The sequence below is a fragment of the Drosophila persimilis genome, unplaced genomic scaffold (genome assembly GCF_003286085.1).
Source record: "Drosophila persimilis strain 14011-0111.01,24,50 unplaced genomic scaffold, DperRS2 tig00000700-arrow-arrow-pilon, whole genome shotgun sequence".
In the NCBI taxonomy this organism is placed as follows: domain Eukaryota; kingdom Metazoa; phylum Arthropoda; class Insecta; order Diptera; family Drosophilidae; genus Drosophila; species Drosophila persimilis.
The window spans coordinates 1,705,798-1,725,342 of NW_020825340.1; the positions used below are offsets into that span (position 1 = coordinate 1,705,798).

A 19,545-nucleotide genomic window follows, 5' to 3' on the forward strand; every position below is an offset into this window, starting at 1 on the left:
CGAAAGGGTAAACATCGTTATGAGCGTAACAGTAAATTGGTGGCAAATGGCTAATTGAAATGGCCTTCATGCAACAGCACCGTTAGACCGTTTAGCTGTCTGTCAGCGGGGTTATATAAGACGTTTTTAGCCCAACCTTCGAGCTCCCCGAACTAATGACAGCCCAAGGAAAGAGCTGGAATTCTGACAATTTACAGTAGCGACAGATCTTTGGGGAGGTTGCGGAATCTGTCCGACTCCCCTCTCTCTTTGTCTCTCACAGAGTGGCTTAGCAGCAAGGGGTCTCTCTCTCTCTCCCTCTCTCTCTAGTACCCTTTATGTGTCTGATCTCTGGAAAAAAAAAGCACAGAAAATCAAGCTTACCCTATAAACGCCATCCACCAGTTTTGTAACTTCTTCGGCCTCCATTGTGGCTGGTCTCCAATGCCGGTTCGGTTCCTATCGATCAATGAACGAGACGCGAAGTGCTTGTGGCAGTGGCAGTGTGGCTCCAAGTAGCTAAATAACTCGGCTACTGATGGATCGAGCCGAAGGTGGCGGCAACAACAAAAAAAAAACAACAAAACAACAAAAAAAACAAAGGCCCGAAAATCACTTGCAGCTTGAATTCACTTTCAACTGCAGCGCCCGAATGGTAGGAGCCACGGATTCCGATTCGGATTCAGACTCAGTTTCGGACACGGGCTGCACTCGATTTTCACTTTCTAAATGTGGCACAGACGGAGCAGCGGCGGAGTCGACCCAAAAGTGGAAAGACGTTGAACCGGGCCAACTCAAACTCGAACTCAAACTCAAACTCGAATTTGGAGTAAACTTGTAACTTTGACTTTCGTTGCAGAATCTTGGAAATCTCGTTTCTGCCGCAGACTGGCGGGTACTGTCGTGACTTTCTTTTTGGCGGGTAGACCCAAAGCTCGGATCGAGACCACGTAACGCCGCGCACCAGGTAAATGAAATGCCAGCACGCCGAGAGCGGGCCAACCGATTGAGCTGCTTGCAGTCGGCTTTCTGTCTCTGCTTCTGTCTCTGCTTCTGCTTCTGGCCAACTGTTGACTTCTGGAGCGGGTTTCCGGCGAGGTCTCCGAGTCGTGTTTCTTGGCCGCTTTTATGCGATGATGTTTGCACGGCCTGTTATCACCAATTTCCACCGGTGTTACACGTGATTCGGTTATTTGTGGATCTGAAAAGAGAGAATCAGAATGGTTACTTTACTTTATTGACGTGGAAAGCAACAGCCCAGAGAAATACCCCAATATTCGAGGGGTGCTGTTGCCCTTGGCAGCACACCCATTGTTTGGTCGATATTCGCTGGGGATTTTCTCGCTTAACTTGCGACTTTCCTGAACTGCACCAGAAATGAGTAAGCTGGACGATTTGTTGGCCAAGAAGAAGACGGTGGTGCCCGTCCTGGACCTGAGCCGCAGCAACATCCAGACGAGTGAGGAGTTCAAGCGGCTGTTCGAGAAGGTGCCCGACTACAAGATGCGTCCCGTGAAGGTGCGCGCCGAGGAGATCAAGCTCCGGGACAAGGACTACTCCTTCAAGATGCCCAAGAAGGAGATGCGCAAGCTGCTCAAGTCGAATGGGGAGCGGGAGCCGTTCTACAGCTACGCGGATCCCGTGCCCACCGAAATGAAGGACGTGGTGCTCATGGAGCTCTGTGCCGTGCCCATCGACTGGAAGATGCTCACCACGCTGCGGCCCAAGAACAAGCAGGAGGAGGAGTACTTCAGCCGCATGGTGGAGATGGGCAAGCTGGAGCTCAAGACCGAGGCCCGTGACCGCCGCGAGTTCGCTCTGAACAACTGCGTGAAGAAGATCAAGAACAAGTCGGGCATCGTGGAGACCCGCCTGATGACCTGCGAGTCCTGCGGCGAGGAAATGTGCTGCGGTCAGTTCCAGACTCTCTTGGGGCTGCTCCCTCCCTCCCTCTTTCTGGGCAATGATTACATATGCATCCCCTCTCTGTTTCCAGGCAAGTCATGTGGCGACTTCAACTACGATCTGTACATCAGAGTGGAGGCCAGGGTCGTGAAGCCGAAGCCCGTGCCCATGACCACGAACAAGACCAAATTGAATGGCCGCAAGAAGTCCTCGGTGGCAGGCACCAAAATCAAGGTCAAGAAGTCCTCCACCAACAAAGGAGCTTGGGGAAAACGATAGATCAATTTAGCTGAGTATTCTTTTCGCATTCACTTGCCCCTTGTAACCATTAAAAAGTCCTCAAATCTTGTACAAGTCTCTTCTTAGCCATGTTTCTATGGCCATCAGTAGGTATATCTCTGAAAGTATGTTAACCCAAGCCAATTACCATAAACCCTATGCTCGGACAGGTCTCCGAAAATGTGCCGCGCAAGAGAGTAGAAATTTTTGAAGATATTTTCCCCAACAAGCAGCGGCGACACTCGACTCGAGTGGCTCTGGCCCAGACCGACAACGAAATGGCTAAAATATTTAAATTGCCGCCGAGCAGCAGAGCAGCGGCAGAGGCAGCGGCAGAGGCAGCACAGGCAAATGGCCATTAAGACAAAGTAAACAGGCTAACAGGGGTTCTGTGTTCGTCCGGTGGTCCCCCACTTGGACTGGCCAGGTCGATGCGTTGGCGACATCGCTCCAGAGGCAGTCAGGCGGCAGTCAGGAGGCAGGAGGCAGGCAGCCAGCCCACGAATCGCTCCGGGACTTGTGCAACAATTTGTGCAAGTCGAGAATTCAATGGAGTGGCTCCGAGTGGCTCCGAGTGGCCGCCTGGCGTCTGTGGCGTCCGTGCACAACTTTTGATTACTAATGAGCCGAATCGCTGTAGAGCGGCTGTCAGTCGCGGTGTAGAGCTCTGATTTATGCGGTTTATTTATGGAAATATCTATTCGCGTAGAAATTGAAAATTTACTTTGAATATCAAGTTTACGAGCATATGGATGGATGGAGTATATGGCAAGACGCAGCCGTAGAGCGAAATTTCGATTGGAATCTCAATTTGATTTTAGATTTTTCGTGCAACCAAATATGCAAACAACTGAAGTTGTTTCAAGTTCTTTCCTTAGTAGAAAGTAGAAGACACTCGAAGCGAATCCATAAGAACGGATCCGATTCGATTGCTAGGATTCCCAGGAGCTTATGCAAAGATTCCACTGGATGGAACCCTGGGCTTACGTGTATTTATTACCAAAGTCGTGGAATAATTTACAATAATGGACGATAATTCAGTCATCAAGCAATGAGTGTTCTACAAGCCAGTCCACAATGTTTTGAATGTTGCTGCTTTCTGAAGATGGTGGGAGAGAATAAACTCCTAACAGGCAGTGCGATATATCTCATTGGATGAAATGAAATGTATCCTCAGATCAATGAAGAAGGTTCCCCTTTCCCTCCAATCGCAATATATGTACGATATGCACCTTTTAAAGCTATTATGAATATCACATAGTCATATCGTTTGTGTGTAGTTATGCTTAGGTTATGATATTCCATTGCATTCGGTTTGGCTAGGCTAAATTGTGTTGAGTTAAGCAATGTTGGCCGACATCAGCAGATGTTAGCCTTGTTCTTAATAGACAAGCGATGTTTTTGCATAGATTTTCCACAGCAGAGGCGCAATTAAAGTGCCGTCCACTCACGTAGACGTGTGTAGACGTGTGTAGACGTGGGGGTCCACACTGAGATATGATATCGGGTTTCGGACCTGACCGCAGCAGTGACGTTGCTAACCTTGGTAGCCGGTGGAACCTCAGGAATGCAGCAGCAGCACCAGCAGCAGCAGCAGCTGCAGGTTCGTTGCCCAAGTCTTTTGATTCTAAGCGAGGCTATGAGGCGAGGCTGTGAGGCTGTGAGGCTGTGAGTCGGGGCGTGGCCATGCCAGCCATCACGTAGCCAAAGAAACCTATCCACACAAATTGATAGAAACAGTAGGCAGGCGGTAGGCGCAACTTTCTTTCTTTTTTCCACTCTCACTTGGACGGGGGCTTATCTGGAGTGTGTTTATCTTGCATCTGCTTAATTTTTGAGATGCGACATCGACCATGATTTCGTAAGATTTGAATGCGTTCGTTTCGTCTTTCGTCTGTCGGGTATCATTTCATTTAGTTTCCATTCAGCTCTGTTTATGTTGGAAATTTCTTTTGGAAGACGCGTGTGCCTACGTAATCGTTGTGGCACGTCTCTGCCCCTCCCTTTCCCGCCAGGTGAAAGACCCTCCAGATCCGAAAGTCGCTTGGGGGCAGACAGTGCTGACATATTGGTTGTGGATCGTGGCTCCGCGAGGGTTCAATGGTAGCTGGCGCTGACACTGGTACTGGCACTGCCATAGAATTCCAGTTGAATGGTGTGACACTCTCGATTCCACAATTAAATTGGTAAAAGTCAACAATCTGGCCAGATCTGAGAGCGGAGATCGGAGACCGGAGTGAGTGGCAGATCTGAGGCCAACAATAGATGGAAAACAAAGAGGGGAAGTAAGCGGGGACTGTTTTCGAGGGGTGTCATTATTTTGATATTTTTTCATATTGAAAAGATCTGCAAACGTTTCTTGGGAGGGGTTTCCAAAAGAGCTACAGAAGCATGTCTCTCCGCGTCCCCCACTATTGCCCTCTCTGTTCATCATTTACAATATCTTTCCATGGGTATACCTCTCTCTCTCTCTCTGGTAATCCCCCAATTACTTTATTATCAACAATGCCCCATCGATCCATCCTCCATGGCCCATCCATCTATGGCGCATCCTCCCTTTTGGTGAATTGGTTTCGATCTTTTGGCGAAACTTTCGCCGAATGGCAGAGCAGAGACGAGCAGTCAACGACCATTTTCCTGCCACTCGAGATACATGCAAATAATCGGGTAAACAGCTTTTGCCAGCAGAGCAGAGCAGCATGTCCAACACCAGTTAAAGCTACATCTGTAAGATGGAGATGGAGATGGAGATGGAGCTGAAGATGGGCTGAAGATGGAGCTACAGATGGGGGAGAGGGAAGGAAGAGCCAAAGCCAGAGCCAGAGCTAGTACTATTATCAAATGCTCATCATTAACATTGGCTGCCTGCTGCTGTGGCGGCTGCAATCTCGACGTGACGATCAAATTGCAGCACATGTGAGTACACGTGTGCCGTGTGCCGTGTGTTCGAGTGTGCTGTGTGGGGCTGTTGTTGTGAAAATGAAATTAAACTAAATACCAAAGACAATGGAGCGGAGAGGAGATACAGATACTCGTACACATGTACGTCTTGTTTGTACTTGTAGTCGTATAGTCGTATCTTCGCGCTAAATTGCCGCCAGATACATTTTCAAATGAGTCTTAGACACAGTACAAAACACAATAACATTGTTGATATCCCCTGGATCCCCTGCCACCAACATCCAACATCCAACATCCGAAGGGGTTTACCATGCAAATTGAGGGACGATGCCTGCTGCTGCTGCTGCTGCTGCTTCTGCTGCTCGTTCACTCAAATTGGCAGTGAAAGTAAAAGTTTAAGTTATTTCTCTCCCTCTCTGTCTCTGTGTCTGTCTCTGTCTGTATCTCTGGGCTGTCGAACCTTAGCAAAGTCGAACGCACAAGTAATGCTGACGACTGACGACTGACTGACAGATGGACTGACAGACATCTCGACCGAGATCCGACATCCGACATGCCATATGCATGCCATAAAAAGATAAACCCCATAGCGGGAAGAGAGCCACATATTTGTGCCCTGAACCGAGGGTCTCGTAGGCCATGGCCTGGCCTCAGGTTCGTTCAATTGATTTTCCTTGCCATACCAAACTTTTCCCCAATGGGAAAAAAGCCGCTGATGGGTGGCAGATCTCCACAGTGCTGTTCCATTAACCCACTGTCGCTTCTCTCGAAGAACTGCTGCCCATCGGACACACCCAGCCACTCCCACTCCCTCCGCTCTGTCCCAGGCACAGTTGGTCGTGACGAGCCATGGGCATGGGCATCGGCATCGGCATCGGCATCTCCTGTTTATAGAAGCAGCTCTACCCATCATAAATTAGGTGTAGATGGCATCTAAAAGCATCGCCGACTGCCGACTGACGCGGCACGAACGTTTCTCTGGGAGCGTTAATGGCAGTGTCTTCTGACTCGGGATCGCCTCTATGAACAGGAACTGCGGATTCCGTTTGGATTGGTTGGGGGGCAGTGGGAGTGCCCCAAGAAATGGTGGAAAACAGTGGAAAATTCTTGGGATAATCTTCTGTTCTGTTCTGTTCTGTTCTTCACAATAAAGGAACATGGACATTCTTTCTAAGGAATTTTAAGCCCAAGGGAAACTCATTAAACAAGACGTTGCTTAACGGCAAAGATGTTATATATTAAGTTATATATTTAATATTCTGTATCTTGCTTTAATTGAGAATTTCTATTACAATCATTCCATCAATTCATCAAGAAATGCATACTTTTCTGTTGTCTGTCGGCTGTATCCGTTTCCTGAATAGGTATGGAGATATTAAAGATATTTCAAGCACCAAAATTAAGTTGGGTATTTCCAAAAATCTTCAGATACATCCCATCAGAGAGTTGATTGACTCAGTGGCACTTGTCAGTGGGGGGATACTCGTGGTACTCGTGTATCGGTAGCCGAAACCCAAAGCTCATTTGTCCGCCCCCACACCAATCATTCATTCCATCCACATGGAAGATACACAGAGAGATACAAAGATACACCTGGTAGAATCGAGTGAGATACGGACATGGAACAGTTGAAGAAATATCAAAGTAAAAACAAATTGCTGAGCGACTGCGTCAGGCGCAAGGAATGCGACCTTGAGCTGTCGTCGTCGTCGTCGTCGTCGGCCGCTTGTTCAGATGTCGTGACCAGGCCCGGGCCCGGGCCCAGACCCAGACTCACAGATACGAGGCGTAGCAGCACAAGTACAGAGAGCGCGAAAGAAATATCTGCCAGGCAGAGGCATAAATACGGCCAGAGAGATCAGAACCGAACCGAACAGCCCGCTTGGTACAGAGAAAACGAGACGCAGAAAATAGCGCAGTTTCGCGTACAATAAAACACGTTTGACGAACGGTTTGATGGTGAAGATGAAGATTGAATATCTGTCAGATACACACACACACACACATGGCACACACAGAAGACGGCGCTCACTTTTATTTTCAGCATTGCAACCACAGGAACGGCAACAGCAACAGCAACAACAACAACAACAGCAACAGCCACTGAGACCTCAACCACAAAAGCAAATGCCATAACAAGCCAAAATAACAAAGATCAAACTCCAGCTGAATGAGAACAAAGCAGCGCAAGTATCTCAGCAAGTATCTGCCACCAAGTTGCCAGGTTGCCGGTTGCCAAGTTGCAATATAAAATGTATCTGGCTGTGGCTCTGTCTGTCTTTCTGTTTTCTGTCTGTTTTCCACTCGTTGAGTAAGTTTATTCATTCCATTAGAAACTTTCGAGGTCCGCCTTAGACTCGCGACAAAAACTCCACAGCCCCACAGCCCCAGAGACCCCCCCCTGCCTGCGATCCGAAGGTATTTGTGGTTCGCTCATTACTTGAATAAACACGAGTATCAACAGATTGCAGCACTAAATATATTATATATTATTCTGTATAGTCCCCCAGCGAGTATTTACAGCAGCATAATGAATCCCAAAAATAAATGTGTACACATTTTTCGCTTGTCAAAGCGATTTACGAGTATTTGATTTTGCCAAGCAGATATATTCTCATATTTCACGTATGTGACAGGCAAAGTTCATGGAAGTCAAGGCTTCAATCGAGCAGCTAAAGATTCAACTGAATGTAATTTTGCTAGAGGAGTAGACACCCATCGAATACCCATTACATGGTGAATATACAACCTAACATACTACGGGTACGTTCTGAAGGAACTACCATCTCCTCCCGCCCTTTCACTCGAAACTTTCCCGATGGAAAAGTTGCCGCCCTGCTGCCGATGCCGATGCCGATGCTGATTCTTTCAGCGTCTCCAAAGTTCCAATGTTCTGTCGCTCGTTAATCGCTTGGGGAAAAAGCGGCCACAGTTATAAACTTCGGACCATGAAATCGCATTAGATGGCAAGTCAACGAACTTCGGCTCGAGACCCGCTTCGAGGTTTATTTATGCAGTCGGAGGCCCAATTAGTTTCTCGAAAATGTCTGAGAACTATTCGATTTTGGCATTCGAGACAAATGCGCGCGCGGCACCGCTGATTTTGCAATTCGAAATATTTCTTGTAATTCTTTGGCGCATTCTTGAAGATCTGACACAGTTTTGATTCGTTTGGAACCTGTTTTCAGGTTGTTTTGTGCTAGAACTTCGTTTCGCATCTGTATCTGTATCTGTATATGTTTTTCGATTTTGCATTCCATTCCTCTAAAAACGAAAACCAGTTACAGAATTAATTATTTTAAAACAAAATTTGCATTTCTTATTCAGTAAATTTCTCCCTTCCCCAAGCGATTGTCAATCAGTCATTTCCTTTTTGGGTGGGGAGGAACACAACACCAGACAATCAGCGTTTCATAGCTTCAGATTTCTATAAGAGTTCAACGGTTCCGAACGGAGTTCACGTTTGGGGTTTGTCCAAGAGATTTGCATAGATTATCGCGTGGAGAGATGGCCATAGAAATATCAAACAAGAGAATTGTAATCAGATCATTTATCCAACACGATCGTTTCATAAGAATCGCGAGTTCAAATATTATGAAGTTCAAACTTCAGGAGACAAAGAAACACTGAGATTACTTAAGAAAATGTTCCAATCATCATCTGAACATATCTTTGGGGGAAAACAATCTAAACTATCATAGAACCGATCTGAATCTAGCCTTCCTTTTCTTTTCCTTGGCAAAAATTTTCTTTGCTCTACCAGCTTTTACCAGTAGTGCTCTTGTTTCTCCCCTTTCCCCTAATAAAAGCGAACAAAAACTAGGTTTCTGTACCAAATGGACAAGACATTAAATCAAAACCATACGTACGTATAATTCCGACAGTCTCAACCCCAATTATGGCTCTGGTCATTACATTTCGGGGCTTGAATTAGTCGTAAAACAAAAGACTTAAGCAACGAACGCGAGGCGTAATTGCTGCTACGTGCTGAGCATTTAACATTTCGTTGATCGTTGATCCGAGGGAAGAACCAGACAACCAGACAACCACAAAAAAGTGAAACAAACATGAGTAAAACAAATGTACAAATGGCCCGTACAAGTTTTTTGGGGATCGGCACGGCACTCGTTAAAATCACTCAATAAACTGGCGGAAATGACTTGCTCCGTACGATCCGCACACACACACACAGATAGAAGATCTGTGAGCTGCGAGATGGAAAGTACTTTCGGAACAAATGAAATTTCATAATTAGCCAGGGCCATCGAGGATGGGAAGGTGAAATGGCAGGTGAGACGTGCGACGTGAGACGTGGGGCTAAGCAAATCGAATCATCCAGAGGGCCAGAGGGAGAGCCGCCACAGATGGAGATGCAGATGGAGATGGAGATGGAGCTGTGAAGCTGTGAAGCTGTCCGTCCCGGCCATTTAATTAGCCATTTTCACACATTTCACTTTCAACGAGCTGCCGCCAAATTGTGAAAAGAAAAAAAAGATACACAGAGAGTAGAGTGTGGAGAGTAGAGAGCAGAGTGTTGGTTCGTGTGTGAGAGATCTCTTCAATGAAACGCAAAAAAGCCATTAGCCGGTCAAGTGCACAGATCGTCAGAGCGTAGGTTGGTTGACAAGACCGTCTCTGTCCGTGATGTTTGTGTCCGAGTATCTGTATCTGTATCTGTATCTGCGTATCTTTGTGTCTTTGTATCTTGGCCGGCCATCCGCCTGCCGCTTCCTCTGTGCGTTGACAGCAGCGGCGGTGGATGGCTTTCAAGTGGCCAATTTCTATTTTTTCTCCCGTCTACTTTTGAAATCTCTTCAGTTAATTGAAAATTTCCCATCGCATTGAACTTGAAAGAGCGTCTGCGCTGTGGCCATTGCCATAAATCTCTAGCCAAAATCCCAAATTTCCATTAGCCAAAGAGCCACGTTGATTGGCAGTCGATGGCCCGAACTTTGGATTTCTACCTGTGTAATTAGCATTTTTGATTTGTGCGCCGCTCCCTCCCAGCCTGCCCACACACATGCGAGCCTCTGCCTCGAATAAAAATAGAAACTGCGCAGATACTCGCCACAAGATACATGCGGTACGTAGTACCAGCCCATGCCCATCCAGCGCACGAGATGACAAATGGAACACGTTACAAACCTGCAAAAATGCCAATAAAAAACAGAAATTAATGATCATTGATCAATCATATTCATATCTCAAGAAAGTCACAAACAAATACGCAGTACTAATAATTATATATATAATCTCAATATATCAAATCTGTTCACGTATTTTAACATCTCATAGACCAAAAAAGTTGGTGAATGTATCCTATAATTTTTTTGCATTTATTCGGCAACTTTTCTCATTATTATTCCCTTGAATAAGCGCGCAAAAATGCTATGAAATATTATATATTTTGTGGTAAAAGTATTCCCCACTTTCATGTCCAAAGTTTTTGTTGGTAATTATATTACGATAATAAGAAATATTTCTCATCTTTTAACTCGTCTCGTAACTCATCTCAAATACCCACCTAAAAGCCATCTCTTCTACCTTCTCATCCTAAAATCTCTCCTAAAAGCTATGCTAGAGAAAACATTAAATGAAGTATGACTTTTACTTTACGCCCATGCCAAAACTCGCAACGTTTTGACCAAGTGGTAGCCGTGAACAATGGGAGGAGACATGCAAAATGATGGAGAGCCAACGACCAGAGTCAAAAGCAAATGGACCGTAATCAGCATTAACGGCTTCACGAGTCTGACCGTCCGACCGTCCAGCTGGCCAACAAGATAGTACAGGCCTGGCTGCGACCACTCTGCTTATTGGCCGATTAATAAGACTGAAAGGCAATTAAATCCAACCAAGTCTCAGATTAATGCATGCTAGTGGAATGGGCGGAATAAGTGGAGTCAGGGAGAGTGGGGGGAGTGGTGAAGGGGGGCCAAAATGGTGCACTAATCAGCTAATCAGCTAATGATAGTGTGCTATCTTTTGCTGTCCAATGGAGAGTGTGAAAGAAATAATAAGTCTGTGCCGATATGTACCTATCTTTGGCCAAATAATATTTCTAATTGATACCGTTCAAATATTGGGGGTTCCTTCAGTTTTCTATTTCAGTACAACAATGGCAAAAATGCTCTCAAAGTGAGCAATTTTGATTTTTTGAGCCCTGTCTCTGCGCTGTCTCTTCACCATCTCTCCTCTGCCACAAGCCTCCGTAGACTATTCATTACATTATATTTCATTTCAATTCCATTTGGCCAGATCTCGTTTGGCCCGGCACTTTGTTGTGCTCTCGGCTTTGTTGGTCATTAGGAAATTTGTTACAAATTGTATCTGTGGCGTGTGCAAAGGCTGGCTGCCTGTCTGCCTGGCTGCCGTTTGCAACATTTGCCTTAATGCGATTTGCATTGAAAATTGGCACAAAAGTCGATTTTGTGCGGCGGGCTCTGGCGGGTCTGGGTGTGGACTCTCGGGTCGCCCATTGGGTCTGGACAGAAACAGAAACCAAAAACCAAACTGAATGGAGCTCCCAGCTTAGCCGGGGATTGGGCTATTCACCTGCATACTGGACGGGACTCGTAGTGGACTCCAGTGCTCTCCAGTGGTCTCCAGTGCTCTCGTGTCTCGTGTCTGGCCGTCCCAGATAAATCGTTTCGCAGCCAAAGCCTTTTAGGTGTGAACTTTTTTTTCACTTTTGCTCTATGTACGAGTTTGTACTTTTCAGTCTGCCCCGCCGCTCGATTTGAATTGGTTTTGAGGTCAAAACTCGTTCCACTTTGCTATGAAACTCAATGCAAAAATATATAACACAAAAAATGATAGTTCGAAAACCCAAGATACTATCCGACATGCGTGTTATTATTCGGCATGTTGGGCTGGCAGGAAAATTGCACATAATATTTGCTATTCGATGAAGAAACCGCTGGAGATTGCATTTCCATAATCAAATTACGGCCACCGCCGATTGTCCACAGACATTTTGGCATTTTTTAATGAAAGCAGCTCCAGCTCCAGCCCCAGCTCCAGCCCCAGCTCCAGATTAGTTTTCTATAGAAATAGCCATAGACACGCCCACGAAGTGATTGGCAAAGTACTGCGCTGTCAGAGCAATTATGATTATTGGCCTGGCTGCTGCTGGCGATTATTGCCGCATTCTTTCCATACCACTACCATAGGTCTCTCGATTTCACAATTGAATCCGCGAAACGTGTTCTGCGCGGGCCACAAGGAGTCCAGAAGTGGCGCGGAATGAGGCAATAAATAAATATGAAAAATTAAAATCAAATTACACAGATCATTTGATTTCTGCTGGCAGATTTCTGGAGCTGCTCCACAAAAGGATTATGGAATTATAGGTTTATTTTTGGCTAGGTGTCGATCTGCGGAATTTCTACATTTATTGGCATTTGAAAAGGGTAGGCAATTCAGGTAATTCAGAGTCTGAAACTGAAATCTTTCTAAGAAATAATTATACCATGTACATATTTATACATTTTGATTTGTAGTTTTGTGCCTTAGACTTCAGGAGTAGTGAGATGATCTTTTCCTAAGATCTATTCTGCAGAAATATACATATATTTAAACACCTTCCCGACTTCTTATGGGGATATTTTATTAGCTTCTTCAATGCAAACAGGTTCAACGGACAATTAACGAATTTCAATATCAAATTAATGTATTTTTCCCCAGCCATTGCTAAGTGTCATTAGATGGTTCGTGTTCGATTCCCTGCTTAGGTTTTCAATTTCAATTCAAGGCATAGCCATAGCCATAGCCATAGCCGTAGAGTGCCTGAAGTCGCAGTGAAACAACTTTCAATGTGAATGCAACAACAACAACAACAACAACAGCAACAGCACCCAAAGGCAAACCCACATCTCGAGTGGGTGGGGGTGTGGGGGTACAGGTACAGTCAAGTGGTAGTGACATATCGCTGCCTGATGGAAAAATGCGGTTAATGTGGTTAATGCCAATAGCTGTGGCTATGTCTGACGACTGGTGGCTGGTAGCTGGTGGCTGGTGGCTGCCTGCAGGCCGGACTGGACCTATGCACTTGTTCAATTTCCTAATTAAGTCAAAGGCTCACTGACAGATTCAGCTATGGGGGTTTTTATGGTCTTGTTGGGCTTTATGTGGCAATACATTGGGGAACATTGGGCATGAGTCCACTCCGAGTGCAAGTGAAAGGTGACTGGAGGCAGTGCAGTGTAACCTTCAAGGGTGCCTGCCATTGGGAAAGAAATCTACACAAATAATAGTGGGGGGATGTTATCCCAAATAGCTGCATACATACATATATGGTAATATATTTTACATAAATCTGCATCGGCATTCAATTTTACCCCATTTTGTCGTTTAAAAAGAAAACAGCCCAAAAATTTCTCTTGTGTCCACTCTTTCTTGATGCATTCGACAGGAACACATGGGGCTGTCAGCTGACAATCAGATCAGTCCAAGTCGAAATTCGACAAACAATGCAGGGGAGATGGCAAGCGAGACAGCAGTTGTCATTTCGAAGAGGGGGAAAGCCGCAAAGAATGCAAAAGTGGCGATCGTTGGTTGCCAATTTTCCCTTGTCACGTGCCATTCGCCTTTCGATTCGCATTTCTTTCAATTTCCCTAATGATTTCATTAGAAAAATGCACAGAAATATAGCTAAAGGCCCGCTGAGTATTCTCTTAAGACCCAATAAAGAAAGAGTCTACTTTCATGGACTATTTCTCAGCTTGAGCGACAGATACACAAGACTTCAAAGTACGAGAAAGGGTCTCAAATTCAACACCATTTCATTGTAAACTCTTCCCAATTCGATCATATCCCATTTAAGTTGCATAATTCTCGTTGCATTTCCTTTATGCGTTTTTCTGGAAAGGAAGTAATCGGTTGATAGATTTCACTTTGTGACAGTTCCATGCAAAATGGAAAATTAATTTGCGATTCTCAGGCAGAGACACAGATGCGAATGCGAATGCGAATGCCTTGCCATGCCATGCCATGCCTCGTGTGGAGTGTGTGTTTCGAGTAGTATTCAAGGAAAATGCCTGCCACTTCACAGAAAATGCATACCCCACCCCAGCCCAGTCGTCCGCCTCTGTTTGGCCGGACCGGAACGGGCCAATGTGGCCGTTTGTTTTGGCCAAAGTTGATGGACTCGTTTGGGGCGCCTACAGCCACGGCCGCCACAGCCGCCCCGCCGCACTAAAAGTGAATGGGCCGACGCGGCTGGGAGGGTAGGTGCAGGGGGAAACACTTGGGCAGCAGCAAATCGACGTTTTAACAATTTGGCTAAAGTTTAATAAACTTTATGAAATGCTGTCCTGAGTGGGAAATGCATGCGCAGTCGGGGGGCCCGCGTGGAGTCGTCGACTCCAATGACAATGATGCGGACAGCGGGTGGGGGCCGCAGGAGGGGTACCCGGCTGTCAAGTGAGTTTTTCGGGGCGATAATGTGCCGGACAGAAAAAGGAAATTCAAGGAAAGCCATGGGACACGCGGCAGCAGGAAACAGCCAAGCAGCCATGAAGCCATGAAGCCATCAAGCCATCAAGCCATGCAGCCATGCAGCAGTTGCCATGTTAGAAAGTTGCCATTATTTCAGTGCTCAGTGTCCAGTATTTCATTTTCCTTTTTTCACGCTCTTTGTCTATACAATTTCAAATTCAAATTTTCGCTGCATTCATCATAATTTTGTTGCTTCTTGGGGATGTTACGCAATCGGAAAAATATTCATTTTGCTTCCCTTTTCTGGTGACATTTGTATGCCATTTTCTTCTGTGCTTACGCAACCGAATGTCGCACACCCATAAATCAATCAAAAAAATCCATTGAAAAGGTGAATAATTTTATCCCACGAATATCGCATCTCAAGCCAAGTTTAGATATCTTTAATACTCCTCAAATGAAAAGCTCCGAAGACGTACGAGTATACTGCATATCTTCTAATAAATACATATGTATCTCCGATCTTTCAAGCTGGTTCCTTCCATCGAAGTGTTTGCTTCATTGAATTTCTATTGGCTTTCGTGGCCAAACTGTATATTAGCATCTATATTTTTTTATAGATTGTCAAATCAAATTATGCATCGCTCCAGCAAAGCAATCGAGGACGGGGGAGTGTCTCTGGGAACGGCCACTCCCGAGTCACACGAGCCACACGAGCCACACGAGCATGTGGAAAGGCACTCCAGTGGCAGTGCCAACGATCGACACCAAACGGCCAAAAAGGAGCCTTGGAGAGAAAGTGGGAAAAATGGCAGAGATCGGTTGGATCGCTTCGAGGGTTATCATTATGCAGCAAATACACATACAGTGGGAAAACAAATTGATGGCCAGAAAGAGATTTCCAAAGGAAAACCTTGGAAACTCCAGATATATATGTGTCTATACAGCTGCGCCGAAAAAAATAGCACCAGGGGACTAATGTTTCTATATTGACGGATTTAGCTTAAATAATGGTTCTAATGAACGTTGTTAAGACTAATATGTAAACTTTAAGGTATAATTTATCGTATCCCAGAGCACTGGTATGATTTGCAAGCTCCAAATGAAAAAATTTGAAAAGAGAAGAATTTTATCAGAAATTTGGGCACCAACAAAAATAGCACCAATTTACAAGGAAATCGAAAAACTATAAAATACAAGGAAACTTTCCAAATTTTTTTGTAAAATATGTTACTTTAGTTGTATTTAAAGGTTGGCGTTTTGTTGTAAAACCTTTGACAGCAACAACAGCAGCTCAGCATATTGGCACTAAAGCTCACCTCATTTTCGCATCTTTTCCTTGGGATATTGATCCACGAACCATGCAGAATACCCCAAACATGTTTAATGTTCTTTGATTCCGCATTAGAAACATATTTTTTAGCTTGACCCAAAACATTAGCAATGGGGTTCAAGTCTGGAGACTGAACAGGCCAATCTATTGCACTAAGTGAATTGTGCTCGAACCACTTTCGAGCTCTCTTTCTAGATCGTTTTGGGTAATTTTCCTAATGGAAGACACAAAACAACTCTATTTCGTATTCTGCATAAAGCAGAATCACTGTTTCTTTGATATTGACATAGACGTGTTGATCCATAATGGGGTTGTGCCATGTACTGGATCACCTGCCTAGTACGAAAATCATGCCCATACGATTTTGCTTGCTTTTCTATGTCTAATGAATTTACATTTGAGTCTGGGGGTTATATTCTGCATTCGGTAATCGTTTCACACAAGAACAAGACCCTTTTACACCAAAAAATAAATTTTGGCTTTAGTCGGACCACAGGATGTTTATCCATTTTCCTTGGCCCAACTTTAGTGCTATTTTGCATACCAAACTTTTTTTGCCCTATGCCTTCCCATGAGAAGTGGAATTTTCCTCGGACTACGAGTACCCATTTTACGTTCTTGTATACAAGATCTAACTTTCCTGGTACTTGACGATTTTTTAAGATCCTTGCTTTAGCTTTGTGGCCGACTTAAATGGGTCCTCCTTGCTCCCACGAACCAGTAGTCTTAGCAGAAATGGGGATATCGCGGCCTTTCTTCCACGTGTTTCTTGTTGGAAACATATTTAAAAGCATTGCTAATCATTTCTTTTGAACAACCGACAATTTGCCCCACCTTAGCATAGGTCCTGCCTTCTGAAATGAAAGTTTTGATCCTTTGGCTTTTTTCTTCACTTTAGTGCTTTCCAAGACCCATAACTACTTAAATTTTGTAACTTTCTTGTCACAATCACCTAAAGCCACCGATTTTTAATTCAATCAAGAACTTAAAATATTAAGAAGCTCCGAAAAGTAGAAGCTTTTACTTAAAACAGTTACTGGTGCTATTTTTGTTGGTGCTCTATTTCGCTCCCCTTTCGCAAAATTGCCTAATGTTATAAGAACCGTTAGAATTGAGAGAGTAAGAACAATCCTCTCAGAGAGGAGACATATAAAGCTACATTATATTGCAGTAAAGTCCAGAAAATGTTGGACAGTGGTCTTGTTTTGAAGGAATAAAGACGGTCGTCCCTACCGGTGCTATTTTTTTCGGCGCCACTGTATATTCCTGAACTAAGATGTGATCTTGTTTACCCTTTTCATATTCATCCATATCCATGGTTCTTTCTCTCAGTGTATGCAAAAGGCAGTTGCTGCTGCTGTTGCTGCCGTTCCCCCAAGTGGAGTGCAAAGAATCTAGTAATTACATGTGTACTCGTACCAGTATCCCATGAATGATGTATTGTGGGGATGCTCGCCATCCGATAGATATAATTTTGATTAATTGAAGAGGGAGAGAGCAAAGAAATTAGAGCGCAATCGGAATTTGACCAGCAGCCAACATCTTGTCGAGTGTGTGGAGTGTGTGGAGTGTCCGAGTAATTACGGGTTGGCTTTGGACCATCTATCCACATCGAGGATATGTACTCGTGGCTGTTTCTGCCAGCTGGATTCTGGAGAAACTCCGACTGCTGTAATGAACTGATAAGCGCATAATTAACATGGCCAGTGGTCGGGGGCATGGCATCCACCTGGCCAACACAGAAAGTCTCGTCTCCCAAGACCCGTGGAGACTCGCATGTGCAGCAGAAATATTTTTGCCCCCCTCCTTTCGAATACAGCGAAGTATTTTTAAGGCGTGTTGTTTGCTGTTTTCAATAGATTTTTGTCTTTAATGACTTTTTGGCTCCGACTCGGACCGGAGTCGAGAGGAGAGGAGAGGAGAGGAGTCGAGTGGAGTCGGGTGAGACGGGTGCTGGCTTTTGCCCAGCTAATGGCTTCGATAGTTTGGCTTTTGTTCTGCAAAGAATCGGGCTTTCTGCCTGGCCAAAAGTCGTAAGTGGGTTTGGTTTAGGTTCGGTTTGGTAATCTATTGGTGTGTCGGCATCGCTTTGACTCGAATACCGCTAAACCGTCAGCATAATGGGCCCCCGGGAGATCATTGCCACGCCACCCGATGGAAGTCTTGGAGCACCTGTTGGTCGCTCACAGATTTCGATGGGATTCATTGGGGGAAATGGGTCGCACATGCTGAGATCGGTATTTTGGCATTCATCTACGATTTGCATGGGATAAAAGAGTAATTCATTTGCCAAGCTTTTAATTACATTGCTAACTGAGGGAAAAACATTTGGAAAGATCTACAAAGACGATCTTTGAGCTTCGAGATGAATAATCTTTCAGCAGTAGACTTGAGAGTCGAAGAAGCGGCTCTACAAGTAAAGGAATCGATAGAATAATGATTCCTAATGCTATTCAAATGTAGCAAAACTTTCTTCGAAGAAACCAAAACTATCAATCCTTAAAGTAGAAAGTTTAAGGTGCAAGGAATCGCTGATAAAAATCTTAAACCATAAAACCATTGAATGCCCAATCATTTTTCCAATACTGTTTTTTAGGAATGTGAATCTATAATATTTTCTGAATTTAAAGAGAGTAGTAAAACCTCTGCAACATGTAGTGGGAAGCAGAATTTCCTTATGATACAAATAGTGGAATCAACCGAAAATATCCTATTTATCGCACTTTGAGGGATTGAAAAATAATAGAACATGCCCTAGAGGGACATAAGTATTTCATTCAATAATTTCCATCAGTTTCAAGGAATTCTACAACTCGGATAAAGAGCCTCCCATTAAAGTCAAATCCCCTTGCTAATATTTTCTGTTTGGCTAAATTGCTAAAACGTTTTCAGACCAGACCAGACCCCATATATACGTATACGTATACGTTTACTACAATAATATTGAACAAAAACAGGCTTTTGAACAAAACAACAGCAACAACAGCCACAGCCACAAAAACAAAAACAAAAACAATAATACCGGAGAACTCATTAAATAAAATGAGAACAAACCAAAGAGCGAAGAGAGCGAGAGAGAGGAAGGCGGAAGGTAGGGAAGGCAGATTGAAGAAACGGAGAAGAAACACTCACAAAAACAATCAGCAGCAACAAATACGAAACCACAAGAAGTTGCACAAATAAAGGCAACAGAAATACCCAAAGATGAAAAGTTCAATGCACGGAAATCGGATTAAGCAGAGAAATTAAGTAATACTCGTACGTAGAGGCTCTGGAGTACTCTATGAGACAAGTGCGAACAATCTATGGGATCTTTGAACGGAAAGTGAATCAGAATCAGAATAGGAAGGAAGCACTTGCTCTGGGCCCTCCCAGGGTTCTCCTCATGTCTGTAAGTCTCACCTTTAAGCAGCTCTCAAGAGGGAATCCATAAATCCAAATGTGTTCCACCAAGTTCAACCAAGCACAAGTTTTCGATTTCTCACTCAATTATGTTTTTGTCAAATGATTTAAGCAGTTGGCACACTGAACGACGACGACGACGACGACGACGACTTTGTATATCGGTAGACGCGCAGGCGTTACGAGTGTTCAGATTACACCAAAAAAACAAAGGGACTCAAAATCGCGCAGAACTGGGCAGGTTTTTTCCCAACCGAACGCGTCGAAGCTTGAAACTCGACTGTGGGGCCCAAGCGCTCAGCCAGCCT

At 44.6% G+C, this 19,545-nt stretch overlaps 2 protein-coding genes across 5 annotated transcripts in view; one reads left to right on the top strand and one right to left on the bottom strand.

Moving 5' to 3' along the window:
* The window catches only part of LOC6598974 (brain-specific angiogenesis inhibitor 1-associated protein 2), a 33,068-nt gene extending 13,579 nt beyond the window's left edge, over positions 1–19,489 (bottom strand). For 2 of the 4 annotated variants that reach the window (XR_003409089.1, XM_002024026.2), the window contains exons 1-2: positions 19,238–19,489; positions 364–1,180 (exon numbers count right to left, since the gene is read on the bottom strand). Coding sequence is in view for 3 of the 4 variants with exons in the window: in XM_002024026.2 (XP_002024062.2) it covers positions 364–408 (45 nt within the window). In the remaining variant the exon portion in view is untranslated. The remainder of the gene's footprint in view (positions 1–363; positions 1,181–19,237) is intronic. The other 2 variants (XM_026991987.1, XM_026991986.1) reach the window with 1 other exon arrangement.
* Positions 1,357–2,245, top strand: LOC6598975. The gene is made up of 2 exons (XM_002024027.2): positions 1,357–1,891; positions 1,976–2,245. Exons 1-2 carry the CDS (start codon positions 1,357–1,359, stop codon positions 2,161–2,163), a joined length of 723 nt encoding a protein of 240 aa, XP_002024063.1. The 3' UTR covers positions 2,164–2,245.
* Positions 19,490–19,545: the final 56 nt, after the last annotated feature.

Excerpts from the sequence above, each read along its gene's own strand:
- LOC6598975 (XM_002024027.2), top strand. The coding sequence starts at position 1,357 with ATGAGTAAGCTGGACGATTTGTTGGCCAAGAAGAAGACGGTGGTGCCC. Across the intron at positions 1,892-1,975 it reads CGGCGAGGAAATGTGCTGCG|GCAAGTCATGTGGCGACTTC; the intron begins GTCAGTTCCAGA and ends CTCTGTTTCCAG.